We start from the raw sequence: 17,521 nt of genomic DNA, 5'->3' as shown, positions 1-17,521 counted from the left end.
AAACGATTATTTTGGTAGTCGATTCATCTTGCGATTAGTAGACAGATTAATCGGCTAATCGGCTATTATTTCAATGACTAATCGTAAAGGTTTTAATGATTATTCAGCCTTTGCATTCAGTTATGCAAAATTTACGTAATGAATAAAATCAATTTAGCTTTTGAAATTTGAAACTTGAACCAACTGGTTTCTTTCTTTAAGTTTGCTGATTCTGTCCAACTCGAATCACACAAATACTCTCTACAAACTTTTAAATACAAATAAAAATAAATAAATAAATCAGGTACATTACAGACCAATTTTTGTTTTAAATGTAAACAAATCTCTTGACAGAAGCATTAAGCAGCATTACTATGACAACAGTTCAGTTTAATGAAAAAGAGCAAGTAACAGAAGAAATTGTTTAAAAAATAAAGGCAAGATATAAGACTCCTATCACTTAACGTCCCTCTCTTATAATCATTTTCCTCTCATGTAATACCAAATAGTGTTATAATAATCAAAACAGGCTTGACTATTAAGCTCGAGCAAAGCTTTTTACTCTGCAAAACAAATAATAACATTACTGTAATTATATGATTATTGTTGTCATTGTCATTGCATTCTCTCATAAATTTGTGAAAAAAGTGTTAGCACTAGATTGAGAACAGTCACCTCTCTCCTGCTCATGCTCCGGGATGTTTCCTTTTTAAATGCTCCAGCTTTCCCACACTTTACTTGTTGACATTCGTTTGTACTCCGCCATAATTCTCGCTGTGTGTCCTTCTACAACGATAGCATTCGGGAAGGCTGCATTACACTCTAGTGCTACAGTGCCGTAGTGGTCAAATTGTGACATTGCAGGCCCTTAAATAAAGTCATAAAGTAATCAAACGACTACTCAACAACAAGAATATTTGTCGACAATTTGTTTATTGTCGACGTTGTCGACTAATCATTTCAGCCCTACTAAACTGTAGTACGCTTTAGGCTAGTTTCCTACACAGCAACGCACACTACGGTATTATTTGTGCGGGGTTGTGCTTAATTCACTTGAATCGCTCAAAAACGGGCTGTAAAACCTGAGAGTTTACTTTGTATTTATATTTTCTTTTACGAAAAAAGAATATGGGGCCTTGAAGCTTTAGGCTCATCTTCGGGGAGCCTTTCCTGTCACAGACACACGTGTTATTGTCACATGACATGGTGGCATGTATATTCAGTGATATCTGGGGGGGGAACAGGAACCCTAAGTGCCTGAAAAAACCCATTAAAAAACACCATACAGTACAATAAAGAATGCAGTCCCATTCACAGACATTCTCAACAAAAACACAAATTGTTTTTTATTCAACGTAATTGTGACACTTCAGTGTAATATAGAGGCTATTGAGGGTATGCACGTGTCATCACCGCACACGTCACGTCACGTGAAGTCAAGCGAGTCATGACCAATGAGTGGTAGAAAGACTGAATGCTGCAGTGTTTATCTTTAAGGTTGTCTTTAACTTCTTTCACCACCATTGACGTCAATAAAAAAAAACGCATCCCTGCCAAAGACGAGTTTTTCGGGCAATCAGTGTTAATACTGTTTTACAGCAGGTGGCGCTATTACACACCTTTGGGAAAAAGTACAGAATCCCAGAACCTAGAACGTAAATGTTGTTTGCGGTTTTAAATGTTTGTTCTGAGTGTAATCTGGGCGGGATCTTTGACAAAAAACGTTGATTATCTCAAAATTATCTTTTAATCAAAGTGATGCATATTTGAAAAAACCTACCCACATCTACGGAGTGATAAAAAACTAACAAATGAAGATTGAAGAATACGGTTTCTCTTGTTTGAAACCTGAGACTCTGTTCTTTCATTTGACATATTGATTGTCCATATATTCTTTACAGAAAGGTGTAGCATGGCAACTTTTTTTAAAAAGAGGCTGGCGGCGAAAAAGTTAAGCACAGTGAACATTGAGAAGAGTGATGTAAATCTTGTAGGTTTATTAAACAACCAAACGTGTTTGCACAAGCTGAAAAATATTTCCAATGACAAGTCTTACTGGTTTTAATTTCAGCAAATAATTGTGTGTTTAAGTACCGGTTTCTTTGTTTCTCCTATTGAAAGCAGCCATTTTGCCAAATGTTTTGCCACTCAAGGGGGACTTTCGGCGTGTTCATGTGGGTAAGTGACGTCAATGCATAGCCTCTATACAAGCAAGAAATTGAATGAAACAAAACTGGCTGCATGGCTGAAAAACAGGCATCAGATAGAAAGCATTACTGTGTTGACAAGTGCCGAGTACTGCTGGCAAGAACAAAACCAGTTCTTCTCAATCTTATTCAACATGCTTTTACAAAGCAATTTTTTTTAGCAAACTCATAAAATAGGTTGACTTGACGTAAGCTGAACAAGATAGGAACAGTTTACCTTATTAAGTATTTGCCCTTCTTGGCAGTCTATGTAATAGTTCCCATTGACATGCTACTCATATCGCTTTTGATATATTTGGTGCAAATTAGAGAGAGAGTGTGGTCAACTAGAAGTCATTTCCTTTTCACTACAGACCCACTTGTCCGTAAACCAAGTCAGTGTGAAAACTTGAATGCCTTGACAGCTCATTTATCATATCACAATAATAAGAATAAACATTCATCCAATAAAAAGTAAAAACTACTAGAAATTAGCAGCAGAAAATGTGCAGATCCCGAATGTTGCTGACTGTTGAATTGTTAGATTGTGCAAAGGCATTTTCAGCCGTGGTGACTTGAATTTTAGCACCAGTGTTATAGTTCAACAGTCTAGGACTAAATGGTAGACAAGAAAGCTCTTAACAGAGAGCACAAGAATCCCCATTTCTAGAGCTATCAGACTCATTGCCACCCATATTAACACCATCTTCGAGTAGACTTCCATCGGTGGTGGAAGGTGTCGGTAAGAACTCCGATGGAGCGTCCTCATAGCCACTACTTTCATCATTGTCATCTCCATCATGAGCTTCACGCTCCTGATTAAATTGTACCGTTGGGTCGATCACTTTTTCCAGCTGTAAGGTCGAGCTTCTATTCTTATTTACCGGAGAGCTTTCAGTGTCTGAGATCAGTGATGCTTCCTGGTCCACTGATGTTCCGTCTGGAGCTCCCTGAAGCCAGTTGGGTCCAGCATGTCTGGCCTGAAATGGCTCAGTATGTCCACTCTTGAAGCCCAAAGCTGCTCCAGTGGAAGTTAAAGCAGGCTCTTCTGTAGCGGCAACAGTACCCAAGTGCACAGTGCTCATCCCCTCTCTGGATATATCTCCATCTACAGAAGTTCCTGAGAAGACAGCAGATATATCGATGACTCCTTGTGTTTGGTCTCCCACCAGGTCATTGACTGGAAAGACAGAAACGGAATTTCTTTCCTGCAGAGGACACAAAACAAAAATGTCTTAATTCAAACCTTAACCCTTTATTCCTCATCTTAGGGTCATCACCAGGGGCAGAACAAGTGTTCTTTTCAAAAGCTCAAAATCTTTTTCTTTTATTTTATTTTCAGGTAATAGTCTGTATTTTTACAGAATTTTATTGTTTTTCATTGTATGATGAAATCCCTGTTGTTTTTCATACACTTGCTTGTCATTTATAAACAGGGATGCACATAAGTGGTGCAAAGGTGCGCATGCGCACCCAAAATAAACAATATCTTACTGAACTTCTTCACATTTACACCCCTTTACATGCTCTTCAACTATTTCTCTTGTGGTACCTTGGATTCGACTTACTACCATGGGTTCAAGATCTTTTAGGTATGTTGCCCCCGGAACTCCATTCCCTTAGATATATAAGGCAGCGATTGCTTGCAGACTTTTAAACACATCTTAAGATGTATCTTTTTACTCAGGCTTTTTTATAATATGCTCTTCTGAGTCTTTATTGCATTTAATCTGTATATGCCGAGTGTTTGTTATGTTTTTTGTCTTGTGCAGTGCTTTATACTTTTATTTTATTCTTTGCCTGTTTGTGAGGTGACCTTAGTTGTTTTGAAAAGCGGCATTAAATTCAAATTTTTTTTTTTGGATATAGTGCTGTTCACAATGTGCATTGTTCCAAAGCAGCTTTACAGGAGAAAACAGAAAAACACAGAAAGGTAAAACACAGCACAGTGCATGGTGTTTATACATGGTGTCATAGCTGCACTCAGTGACCCCGACCAAAAGCCACTGAGCAAACTTCCACGAAGAGGAGGGAGAGCCCACCTGGGTTCAGCTATAACTTCAAACTGCTGTCATGTGTTGTGAGTTTAGCATTAAATACCAGGTATTTTAAATTTAGCATTAATGTGACAAGTAGTCCAGCTTTAACTACTTACAATGCATTATTATTATTATTATTAAGCATTATTGAGGGTTAAAGTAAGGTTTTTAGGTTAAAACAGTAGTATTTGTACATACAGTTCATGCACTCTAAATTATGCATCATTTTCAAAATGCTTTTCAAATATTTACTGACCAGTTGCCTTGTATGCCATACAAACTATGTTTTTAAGCAGAATTATCAGCACAACTAAATTCAGTGTGTGAATCACGCAATATCCACCTATGATCTCATATACGGATGGTCCAGAAGTAAAAAATTGGTCGTTTACTATACTTATCACTCCTTCACTGACTGGCTGCAACCTTCTAAGATGTGTTTCAACTTCATGTGTGCCCGCGCAAACCGATCAGTGTATGACTTCAAAGGACCCAGAGCAGTATGTTTCTGCCCTCGAATCATTCTCATGGTACTTTGATGTCGTGTGGAGATCGATCTGTGAAGCACCGCAAACAGTCGACACTGCAGAACTGTAAACATGGCAGCACTGCTTATGTCTGACTAGCGTATGTTTCTGCTTAAGCATGTGTCTACACTACTTTTAATGAGAATTTCAACTCAGCTGTTCAAAAAATGTTATTACAAGTGATTAGACTGTCTGAAAGGTAACTCGTGTTACTTGATAAACAAGTTATTTGAGTATTGAACTGGGTCTATCTGCTGCTGCTGGAACTACCCTCATCCTCCTGGCGACCCTCAGGGCTATGGGTGCCTCTGGAATGGTGCTACAATGTTTCAAGTCTTATCTCTCAGGTAGTTCATTTAAAGTATCCCTGAGAGGTGAAGTTTCTCAGTTCAAACATCTCAATAAATGGTTAGGGTAAGCGTACCTCAGGGCTCAGCGCTTGGACCACTGCACTTTTCCATATTCAAGACATCCCTACGTTCTGTCATTTGAAAACATGGCTTTCCTATCACTGCTATGCGGATGATACACAACTCCACCTTCATTTCAGCCTGACAATCATTTATAGAAAATAATTAATTAAAACCTTTCATTTATCAGTTTTTCTATGGTTTTAAAACTGTTTCAACAGTACTATACGTAAGGGATTATTCCCGCTCATACCATGGTCCTTTGCAAAGTTAAAGCTGTTATTGATGTTTACAGTGTAACTTTTGATCAGACAGGTGAAATATTATACCATAGTCTGTTTGAATACTCTTTCCGATTGGCTGGAAGTCAGTTTGATCAATGTTTGAAATTAACTGAGGAAAGTAACTAATTTTCACCTGTCTGCTTAAAAATTACAATTCGCGACGGATGGTTCTTGTTCTTCACGTTGTGCATAAAAGTCCTTTAATGAACGGCTAGCTGTGGATAATCCCTTACTTAGTGTACACCTTCCAGCAAACCATAATGGAGCATTCAAACAGACCATGGTATAATGTCATTTAAAAAAATTTGACTGTAAACTGTTTTCTATATTTTTACAGTTATTGTATGTAATTCTGTGAAAAGCACAAAGAGAGGTCAACGGCTGTTCATTCAGTTCATGTCTAAATGTCCTCGCTCACCTCTTTTAACACTTCCATCTCCTGCATTAATGAGGCCACGATGTCTTCCAGCTTCCTCCGAGCTTCCCGCTCGCGCTCCAATTCCTGCACACAATGAAAAGCACAGTCAACGCACAAGAGGTGAAAGTAAAGATGGATCAATCCATCCCAGAAGTTCTTTCCATATAATTGGAACACTACTAAATGAGTTATTGAACAATTAAAATGCACTCAAAAACTAACTAAAAAAGTTAGCTCCATGAAGCCTCAAGAAGTCTGAAATACACAACTTGCAATATCCATTTGTTAGCAGAATTGGTCAAATGCAGATAACATATAGGAAGTGATGTCATTACAAACATAATACCATCGTGACTGCACGAGCCTCTCTCTGTGCTTCAGAAAGCATCTCCTCTGCCCCCTCGAGAGCATCTTGAAGACAGTCCACCTGAAACAAATGAGCCTCCTGCTGAAGCTCAAGGGCTCGCATCTCCTGTAAACAGATTTCATAGTCTGCTCGCAGCTCCTCCTGAACACAAAAACATACAACCTCAGTTCTTCACCAGCACTGTAAACAGGTATCGTGGAATCAACGAATTCAACTCCATTTTGTCTGCATGATCGACATAGTGTACCACTACACACTGTATGTCATACTTGCCAACCTAGAGACCTCAGAATTAGGGAGATATTAAAAAAGGGGGGGGGGGGGGGTGCGCCTCATGTATAATCACACACACAAACAAACGTAAAGAAGAATATAATTCATTTATTTGTACATAATTTATACATACATATGTACTATAACAACAACACTCCTCTACTGATGGTTCCGTTCCGTTTGCGTACTGGTGAGCAATATCTGAATCTGGAAACATATTCTTCACGGATTTGTTGAAAACATCCGCAAATGTGAACGGGATGTTGTTTGTAGCTAACAGCATAGCCATCTTTGTCTCTGCATAAATAACACCATCGGGTCTATCTTTGGAAAGATGGCTTAAAATACTGGGCTGTGACCGGTGCTGCATTGCCGCAGCCTTGTGCTTTTCTGACCCTATGTGTGTAATTAAATCCGTTCGGCCACCGTGTTCAATGGAGAAGTCTGATCTACAAAATTTGCAGGCAGCATATCCCTTCCCCTTCGAGCTGTCCTGGATGAATGTGAATTATTTTTTCCATTCAGTTAGGAATTTGCACGGATATTTTCTCTTTCTATTCTCCATGTCTCTTCTTTCTTCCTTTTCCCCTTCTTCTGCTTCTTGTTCCGTTCTGAATTTGCCGCGCTTGACTTCGAGGTGTAACCTGTATTTTTGTTCGGTCTGAAACGGCACCCAGTGACGGATGGTGTAGCAATATTGTTGTCCGGGTGGAAATCGGGAGAAAGGTAGGCCCGGGAGATTTTCGGGAGGGGCTTTGAAATTCGGGAGTCTCCCGGAAAAATCGGGAGGGTTGGCATGTATGCTGTATGTTCTTCTCAATATTGTGTGTAAAACATGGGAGTTACAACATCAGACCAAAGCTAAGTTCTTCTAGTTCAAGCATAGCTATGCATATTCATCCATCACTCCCCGCGTCCCGTGCACGCATACACACACAGGCGCAATGTTGCCGTCTGTAACTCATAAAATTGCGTCTTTTTGTATAAATATTAGCAGGGGTGCACATAAGTTTTTCTATCTGGTTCTCAAGAGAGCACCTGGAGATTCGGTTTTATGCTCACATTGCACATAGTGTGACAACTTATATTTACCTATTAAAAATAAAAGTAACAAAGTAGTTACTTTTTTATGAACAATAAACAAAATAATGAAGTAGAATAATACTATATTTATATTATTTTAAAGTACACTTAAAATACAATGATAATGTATTTCTTCAACATAATAATTCTTAATAATTTTCAACACCAATTTTGAAACCTAAAACGACAACCTTTTTGGTTTTTGGCAGGTTGCTCGGAAGTGCACTTTCGAGTGCACATAGAGACTTGCGGAGCGGAGCTAGGATAGAGTATAGCATTGAGAAACACAAGCTGCATGCAAGAGTCAAGTTTAAACAGCTTGTCCTTTTAGAAAGTTTAAGAGAAGCTGTGTTATGGTTGACGTGCAGCACAGCGCAGTGCAGATCCAGAAATTCACAGAGGTGGCGCGTGCTTCTCTAGGAACCAAAGCAGACCCAACAAAGGCGGAGTTACCAATACTCAGTTTTTCATAATTAACATCCAGGTCCCGTTTACACCGGGAACAAACGACATATCAGTAGTTTTAGCAGCATTCAGTTCAAACGAAATCTTATCCAGTATGCGCACCTGCGCACCACTTATGTGCATCCCTGAATATAGCTTTCAGTGAGTGGAAAAATGTTTCTCTCTGCGTTTCTCTGTTCAGTGAGCAGCAGAAGCAGCACATATACTGTATGACCAAACCACAGCTTTCTTTTGAGTAGAAAACACCTTTTACAGACACCTGTCATTGCTACTTATTGGACATATGAACATAAACATGTGTATGTAATTAGCATATTATTTTATATGTACGACAACAGAAACATTGAACATACAGTCAGGTCCATAAATATTGGGACACCGACACAATTCTAACGTTTTTGGCTCTATACGCCACCACAATGAATTTCAAATGAAATGAACAAGATGTGCTTTAACTTCGACTGTCAGCTTTAATTTGAGGGTATTTACATCCACATCAGGTGAACGGTGTAGGAATTACAACAGTTTGCATATGTGCCTCCCACTTGTTAAGGGACCAAAAGTAACGGGACAATTGACTTCTCAGCTGTTCCATGGCCAGTTGTGTGTTATTCCCTCACGATCCCAATTACAATGAGCAGATAAAAGGTCCAGAGTTCATTTCAAGTTTGCTATTTGCATTTGGAATCTGTTGCTGTCAACTGTCAAGATGAGATCCAAAGAGCTGTCACTATCAGCGAAGCAAGCCATCATTAGGCTGAAAAAACAAAACAAACCCATCAGAGAGATAGCAAAAACATTAGGCGTGGCCAAAACAACTGTTTGGTACATTCTTAAAAAGAAGGAACGCACCGGTGAGCTCAGCAACATCAAAAGATCCGGAAGACCACGGAAAACAACTGTGGTGGATGACCGAAAAAAAATTCCCTGGTGAAGAGAACATCCTTCCCAACTGTTGGCCAGATGGAGAACACTCTCCAGGAGGTAGGTGTATGTGTGTCAACAATCAAGAGAAGACTTCACCAGAGTGAATACAGAGGGTTCACCACAAGATGTAAACCATTGGTGAGCCTCAAAAACAGGAAGGCCAGACTAGAGTTTGCCAAACGACATCTAAAAAAGCCTTCACAGTTCTGGAACAACATCCTATGGACAGATGAGACCAAGATCAACTTGTACCAGAGTGATGGGAAGAGAAGAGTATGGAGAAGGAAAGGAACTCATGATCCTAAGAATACCTCCTCATCAGTGAAGCATGGAGGTGGTAGTGTCATGGCGTGGGCATGTATGGCTGCCAGTGGAACTGGTTCTCTTGTATTTATTGATGATGTGACTGCTGACAAAAGCAGCAGGATGAATTCTGAAGTGTTTCTGGGAAATATTATCTGCTCATATTCAGCCAAATGCTTCAGAACTCATTGGATGGCGCTTCACAGTGCAGATGGACAATGGCCCAAAGCATACTGCAAAAGCAACCAAAGAGTTTTAAAGGGAAAGAAGTGGACTGTTATGCAATGGCCAAGTCAATCACCTGACCTGAATCCGATTGAGCATGCATTTCACTTGCTGAAGACAAAACTGAAGGGAAAATACCCCAAGAACAAGCAGGGACTGAAGACGGTTGCAGTAGAGGCCTGGCAGAGCATCACCAGGGATGAAACCCAGCGTCTGGTGATGTCTATGCGTTCCAGACTTCAGACTGTAATTGACTGCAAAGGATTTGCAACCAAGTATTAAAAAGTGAAAGCTTGATTTATGATTATTATTCTGTCCCATTACTTTTAGTCCCTTAACAAGTGGGAGGCACATATGCAAACTGTTGTAATTCCTACACCGCTCACCTGATGTGGATGAAAATACCCTCAAATTAAAGCTGACAGTCTGCAGTTAAATCACATCTTGTTTGTTTCATTTGAAATCTATTGTGGTGGTGTATAGAGCCAAAAATGTTAGAATTGTGTCGATGTCCCAATATTTATGGACCTGACTGTATAAGTGAAAAGTCTAAAATCTGCTCAGCTGTCGGTAACAGAGACATTTCAAAGGCATCAAGCCTACTGCAGGACAGTAAGAAGCATAAAGAAATATCTGATAAAATAATGTAATACATTTTCTTTGATAATAAGCACCTACTGTATATTGTGGAAGACCAAGATTTTCTGCGACTCACAGTTTTATGTAAATATGTTACTTGCCAGACTTTCTCTTCTCTTAATTTGAATACTTGATATACAATGTTGTTAAATATAGTAAAAAAATTATGCTAATGAGAAAGCTTCAAACAGCTTCTGTAATTGGTGATTCGGTATCGGACGATTCAGCTTTCAGTGATCGAGGATCGGTGATCGGCCCCAAAAATCGGAACACCCCTTCAAGACTATTTATATTCAATTCTTTTGACACTTTCCTTTCATCTCACGATCAAACCATGTTTTTCAAGGCATAGTAAATTGCTTGTTGCACAAAGATTACTTCCCTGATAGCACATCTATATTCCATTCCATTTTCTACTGCTTATCCGAACTACCTCGGGTCACGGGGAGCCTGCGCCTATCTCAGGAGTCATCGGGCATCAAGGCAGGATACACCCTGGATGGAGTGCCAACCCATCGCAGGGCACACACACTCACTCATTCACTCACGTACTCACACCCTACGGACAATTTTTCCAGAGATGAGCACATCTATATGATGTCTGCATTTACATCTGCAAAATGTATTTTCTTTTTAAAGTTTACTTATCCGCATTACATCTCAGAGAGGTGTGCTGTCAGATGTCATACAGATATCTAGTAGATGTCTGTTAGATGTTTATGATTTAGAATGGATGGAAAACAGCTCTTTCTAAGATTTTTAGTAGGGATGCACCGGTAACACTTTTTCATTTCCAGATCCCATTCCGATACCTGAATTCTGAATATGGCCCGATACTGATACTGAATCTGATACTAGCACTGTGTCATGATTCCGCTATCATGTCATGTTTATTCTTATTCTTGCAGCGGAGTCATGACTAAGTCTAGGGTTTTGTGTGGGAAGGACATGGCATGGCTTAGATATTGGCTGTCATGCTCCTTCTCGTGTCTCGTCTATGGCCCCGCCCCTCTCGTCTCCTCGTTAGCTTCCCTTGAGTGTTTCATTACCCACACCTGCCTATTGTTAATTATCCTTTGTTCGTCTCCCTATTTAATGCCCTTGTATTCGCTGTCCTGTGCTTGTTTGTTCTTGTACATACTTGAAAACTTTGATGTCCGTTTGCTGTTCTGAACTCTTGTTCCAAGGAGTTATCCACACGCTGTGTCCCAGCGTTCATTTCCAGTGCTCTGTTCCTGTTTTTGGATCCTTTTGTTTTTTGTTACAGTTTGTTACCCTACGCGAGTTTTTCGTTCCTGTTTGGCAGTCTTGGTTTATCCCCTGTATTTTACCCCATTGTGGGTTTTGTTTTGTGTTTTATAAAGATATTTTGTTACCCCGTACCGCTGCCTGCATTTGGGTTCTTCTTTATCACCACATGTTTCGTGACAGAACAAATGAGCCACTAATGAACCCAGCAGGTATTAACTCGTCCCAGACTTGGTGGCAGTCAACCTACAATGAGGTCCAGAAAGGCAACGGCCCTTTTCCTCCCCAGGGTAATCGGACCCTGGATGAATATGCACGGGGATCGGTGGCTAGGCGGGGCTGTCTCCCAGAGGTCCTAATGAACTCGTATGTCCTTGCTGGCCTGGTCAGTCCTCCTCCGCTGGAGGAACGGGAGAGGATGATCCGGGGGTCTTTCCAGGACCTGGTAAAGGATCTCTCGTGCAACGGCCCCCGGGACTCCTCCCACTTCCACTTGGATTCTGTCCCGGAGGACCGGGTTCTGACCACTGGGATGGTGAGGTTCGCCAGTCCATCCTACTCACCTCCCGTCTGCATCCAGAGGAGACGCCCACGGAGGCAGTCGTGGGACTCCCCGTCCGACTCCTCCTGCATGGAGCTAGCCGTGCCTTCCACCGCCTCTCTTCCATCGGTCGCACTCCCTGTGGGCCGCTCCCGGAGGAAGAAGTCCAAGAGGGGAGAGCGTTCCAGTACTGCCCAGCATCCGGTGTTCCCGAGGCTGGCTTTCAAGCTGGTCCAGCAACCGGCACCAACCACTTCCCAGCCGGCGGAGAGCGCTGCCCAGCCGGTCCCGTCCTGCACGCCCGGGCCTCTCCAGCCGGTCCCGTCCGGCACGCCCGGGCCTCTCCTGCCGGTCCCGTCCGGCACGCCCGGGCCTCTCCAGCCGGTCCCGTCCGGCACGCCCGGGCCTCTCCAGCCGGTCCCGTCCGGCACGCCCGGGCCTCTCCAGCCGGTCCCGTCCGGCACGCCCGGGCCTCTCCAGCCGGTCCCGTCCGGCACGCCCGGGCCTCTCCAGCCGGTCCCGTCCGGCACGCCCGGGCCTCTCCAGCCATGGTCCGTTCCGGCAGTCCAGCAGGGGACTAGGACAGTTCCTCCAAGGACTTCCCCTGTCAAGCCCTCTGGGGCTCCGAACTCTGGCGTGCCCCCACGGGCTAGGACTTCCCCACACAGCCCCTACCCTTTTGGACTGCCCCCTAGGTACTCTTGTTTGCCCCCACCCCCCCTCCCTTGTTTGTTATTTTTATTGTCTCACCCCAACCCGTTTGTTATTATTTCTTGTATGCCCCTAATCATGTTTTCAATGTTCTGTTGGTTTTTGTCTGTTACCCAGTCTGTCTTGTCTTGTTAGTTACCCCTTGGTGAACACCTGGAGGTGTTCATTTGAGGGGGGGCTTATGTCATGATTCCGCTATCATGTCATGTTTATTCTAATTCTTGCAGCGGAGTCATGACTAAGTCTAGGGTTTGTGTGGGAAGGACATGGCATGGCCTAGATATTGGCTGTCATGCTCCTTCTCGTGTCTCGTCTATGGCCCCGCCCCTCTCGTCTCCTCGTTAGCTTCCCTTGAGTGTTTCATTACCCACACCTGCCTATTGTTAATTATCCTTTGTTCGTCTCCCTATTTAATGCCCTTGTATTCTCTGTCCTGTGCTCGTTTGTTCTTGTACATACTTGAACTCTTGTTCCAAGGAGTTATCCATACGCTGTGTCCCAGCGTTCATTTCCAGTGCTCTGTTCCTGTTTTTGGATCCTTTTGTTTTTTGTTACAGTTTGTTACCCTACGTGAGTTTTTCCTTCCTGTTTGGCAGTCTCGGTTTATCCCCTGTATTTTACCCCATTGTGGGTTTTGTTTTGTGTTTTATAAAGATATTTTGTTACCCCGTACCGCTGCCTGCATTTGGGTTCTTCTTTATCACCACACGTTTCGTGACACACTGTTTTTTCTGATCAATTTAGAATTACAAATCATTTAATGCCAGGTGTGGACAGTACTTAAGTATTTTTACTTTTAGATTTTCAAATATCTGCACTTTATTAGTGGTTTTGCTTTAGACATTTTGACTTCAAAACATTATAAAGCATACTGTATATCATACTTTTGAATCCCCTACATTTCATAAATGAATGTTGTTTTTTAGCATTTTAATGCTTGAGTACATTAAAATCTATGTATTTTTACTTTTAAATGTAGAAAAGTTAGTGGAATTGAATGTCCTTAAGTACTCTATTAAAAGTAAAAGAACATGTACAACTGAATTTAGGAAATGAACTGGAGTAAAGTAGGCCCATATATTGTGTATTTATCCTTTATTTTCGCAGGTAAGTCCCATTGAGATCAAAATAAATATCTTCTTCCAGGGAGGCCTGGCCAGGATATGTGCTTGATAATGTAGTGAGGTCTTTTTTTCCAAGATAAAAATAGGTCTGTACTTAAAACAATTACAGATACTTGAAAAATGTAAGCGAGTAAAAGTGAAACTACTATCCATTTCTGTTTATTGCACAAAACTATCACCGTGTAAAATTAAAAAGTGCAGAGATGCGCATCCTGGACACAGAATAATGAGCTGAATGCATGCGCTTCTATGTTCTATGTCTTCTATTTTGTTTACAGTTATGCGCATCACGGACGCAGAGTGATTGGTTTGTTTAGCAGACGTTTTCCAGACCTTCAGACATCTTTCAGATGTACCTGTGCTATCTGGGTTATTTTACTGATTCACAATGACAAAAACAGGAGTGAGTATCAGCTCCAAAATCCTGACTGGATGACTTCTAATGATAAGAACGAGTGGTTTCAGTGTATCCCATCAGATGATTCACCAACCACACCTCTCTGTGACTTACATTACATGATTCATGAAAATCCTCATCGCCTCCACACCTAGACCACAAACACTTTGAAGGCGTTCTACTCCTTCCTTGTAACAGTGTATGGCGTAAATATGGTAAATTAATAAATAATCTGACGTACCATTTCTATTCTTTCAGTAAGAAGATCCTCTTCACCCTAAAAATAGAGTGTTCAATAAGTAGTCATTAAAAAAACTCTCTTTTCTTACTTCTGCAAGAGAGACATATTTCTGTAACTCATTAAAAGCAAATGCTTACTTACAAGGCTTTCTTTTCTTTGTCCTCGTTTTAATGATCCACGTCTGCTGTCATTGCGTGACAGGTACCTGTTTGTTTCTTCTGCCTGTATAACAACAATCAAAACTGATATTATTGATCACAAATATAAAACAAAAATCAACCGTAGGCTGAGTACTGTTCACACCATTGACAAAAATAAAAGATTAACAACTATATATTTTTAAAAGAATTCTGAATTTAAGAGACAAAGTGCAGACAACAAGTGTTACACCAAAGATTCAGAGGAAGAACATCATTGTTTTTTAGTGACAAGCAGAGAGGGACGAGGGCCATGAGGCCGGTGACGCGAGTGCACTGGTCTCGCATCTCTCATGGAGGAGCTCGGACGCATAAAAGGAGGAGTGACAACAGTGAAGGACGAGAGAGAACCAGGACTGGAAAACAGAGAACACTTTCATCGAGCCCCATGTTAAAATGGCCAACTTTGCAGCTGAAATAAACATGTCTTCATTTTAATGTTTACAGCCTGGTACAAAAAAATGATTGAACTGTGAGGAGTGTGAAATTTTTTATAACTCACCTATTAGCTTATATTAAGCCTTAAAATTCAGCAAATTAGGTGTGTGGCCACTTGAGTGACAAGTTGTTTTTAGCCACGAGACGCCTCAGCTCCAACCACGTCCCGCCTCTTTGCACATTTTCGATTATCATGAGTGAACCTCTGCCAAGATGGCGACGGCCGGCTCAGCCCCATTTTAGCTTCAAAACAGCTCATCAGAAACCTGCAGGTGCACGGACACTACGACTACGTCCATATTTTATGTTTTTTTTTATACAGTTAGGCCCTGCTCTGGAGAAAGACCTACTTTTGTTTCACCATGTATGGCTTTCCTGAACAAAATTATTTTCGTTCCTGCGGAGATGATACGCCAAAATATGAATCAATTAAATAGAGGTCTAAACATCTAAAAACTGCACATTGGTGAAAGTTTTCAGAGACAGTGTGTGAACACATAAACACCCATATCTCGCTGTGTAATGATCGGATTTTTTTTAATTAAAGAACATCGATTGTTTAAGACATCAGGTAGGATAATACATACTGTTTTCTTTTAATAATTTAAGCTTAAGGATGGTAGTGTGCTTAAAGGGTACATGAGTTTAAGAGGGACTTTCACCCTACAAAAATCTTGTTTTTTATTTGCGTTATTACTTTGCGTGTTCTCAGCTACATTATGATAAAGAAATGGCCATTTCATGCCCGTGTTAAACAACACATTCTTTATTTTAAAGGCAAAGCAAATTAGGGAGGGGTTGTTTCTTTTGCGTAGCGCACAATGAATCTTGGGAGAGTCTTCAAATTGGGACAAGACTTACCAGCCTTCAGTTGCGCTGCTGTGATGCAATCGGCCCTGGGACACAGCTAATGCAGTTCTTCAAAAACAATACAACCAAATGGTTGCCAAGCAACACATACATGCAGTGAGGCAGAACTGCTGATCTATGGCCGTTTCTCAACTCCAAGAACACAAACAACAGACTTCTCTTGGATGGTTCTCGTGGAGACCGGTCCTGCGAGGCAACCTCGAAAGAACGAACTCTATTGGGTGCGCTTCAATTTTTTTAATGCTCATCTGCATCTGCACATTTAGACATCTAGAAGATGTCTGTCTGTAAGATGTTAATGATTTAGAATGGATATATTTGCCTTTTCTCGGATGTCTGAGAGCTTTCCTGTAGCTCAGTGGTAAGAGCATTGCGTTAAGGTTGTGGGTTGGATCCCAGGGGATTGCAAATACCTATGTAAAATGTATAGGATGATGCAAATTCGCTTTGGATAAAAGCGTCTGCAAAATGCCTAAATGTAAATGTTCAGCAGTTGTTTTCACACAGCAGATGTTTCCAGATCACCAGATATTTAGCTTTTTACAGATGTACCCGTGCTATTTGGAAACCAATCGGAATAAAGGACCAGAACTTATTATTCCTCTGTTATCCCTTTCAAGTTAAATAAACTTGCTCATATGGGAAGAATTGAGCAGCAATCATCTTAATAACTTTTGTTCTTGAAGACTACATTTTAATAATCAGCCGATTATACTGGCAACATTTCATTAAACTTCAGTCAAACTTTTAATGTATTTCAAAGCGTCGATAACATTCACGGGCAGATGTGACATTAGGGCAAAGGGTGTGTCTTTGACACCTCGCCTTTTTTCACGATTAAGTTACACAACGAGCTACAAAATTGATTAAAGCGGATGTTCGTTTAGTGTATTCGAGTAACATAAAACGTTTTGTCTTAATACAAAGCACAGATGTCAGGTGGATGAGACCATAATACAGACGTTGCATAACATTATTACCATTATCATTATTTTTGTATTTAATAATAACCCCTCTAAACAAAGATCATGACTTTTGTCAAATCACGCGTCATGAAAACATATTCATCGCAAACGTTATTCTCTTTAACATTACCTCTCTAATAATGTGTCGAAGAGACTCGTCTTCGCTCATTCCTCGAGACAGTGTCCGTTTCCGTAGCGAAGCCGCTTTCTCCGAGTTTCCCGAATGCATTGCTCCACACAATAAAGACTTTAAGCTACAAATATTCAACAGAAGAGAAAGGGAAAATCAGTTTCTTCGCTCTGTTTCCGCAATATTCCGGTACAAGAACAGAGTATGGTGTAATGGGCAGCATTTGACACGCAGCAGAATCCTGACCGGGCGGATCAAAAAGCGAGTAAGATGATGCTCTTGAATCGCTCTCGCGGTATAGTGACGTCATAGGCTGATGCAACTGCGCAGCGCAGCATTTTTTCAATCTGTTAAAGCGAAGCGCTGAATTTTAAACTGTGAGAATCTGGATTTCGTCCTGTCCTCTACAAATATTGCATCTGTGTTTAATACAATGTTCATATATCATATGTATCCATTCGTATTCATTCCTATTAATATTAGCTTCTATTCACATAAGATGTGCCTTAGCCTACTTGTTGTTTAACCTCCGTG

General features: G+C 41.0%; 1 protein-coding gene across 1 annotated transcript; it reads right to left on the bottom strand.

Moving 5' to 3' along the window:
- Positions 1-1,299: 1,299 nt before the first annotated feature.
- Positions 1,300-17,236, bottom strand: si:ch1073-456m8.1 (uncharacterized). The gene is made up of 6 exons (XM_056734913.1): positions 16,988-17,236; positions 14,529-14,609; positions 14,388-14,423; positions 6,190-6,351; positions 5,844-5,927; positions 1,300-3,373 (listed from the first exon to the last, which is right to left on the bottom strand). The coding sequence occupies exons 1-6, from the start codon at positions 17,084-17,086 to the stop codon at positions 2,804-2,806; spliced, it is 1,032 nt and encodes a 343-aa protein (XP_056590891.1). The 5' UTR covers positions 17,087-17,236; the 3' UTR covers positions 1,300-2,803.
- Positions 17,237-17,521: the final 285 nt, after the last annotated feature.

This window comes from Triplophysa dalaica, chromosome 21 (assembly GCF_015846415.1).
Source record: "Triplophysa dalaica isolate WHDGS20190420 chromosome 21, ASM1584641v1, whole genome shotgun sequence".
NCBI classification, from domain to species: domain Eukaryota; kingdom Metazoa; phylum Chordata; class Actinopteri; order Cypriniformes; family Nemacheilidae; genus Triplophysa; species Triplophysa dalaica.
The sequence above is the reverse complement of the archived record's forward strand: the minus strand, read 5'-3'. Positions and strand labels throughout refer to the sequence as shown.

What these genes read in the sequence shown, in the direction of transcription:
- si:ch1073-456m8.1 (XM_056734913.1), bottom strand. Translation starts at nt 17,086, where the DNA reads ATGCATTCGGGAAACTCGGAGAAAGCGGCTTCGCTACGGAAACGGACA. An exon ending in GACAAAGAAAAGAAAGCCTT is followed by an intron (nt 14,424 to 14,528) that starts GTAAGTAAGCAT and finishes CTCTATTTTTAG; the next exon opens with GGTGAAGAGGATCTTCTTAC. An exon ending in AGGCTCGTGCAGTCACGATG is followed by an intron (nt 5,928 to 6,189) that starts GTATTATGTTTG and finishes CATTGTGTGCAG; the next exon opens with GAATTGGAGCGCGAGCGGGA.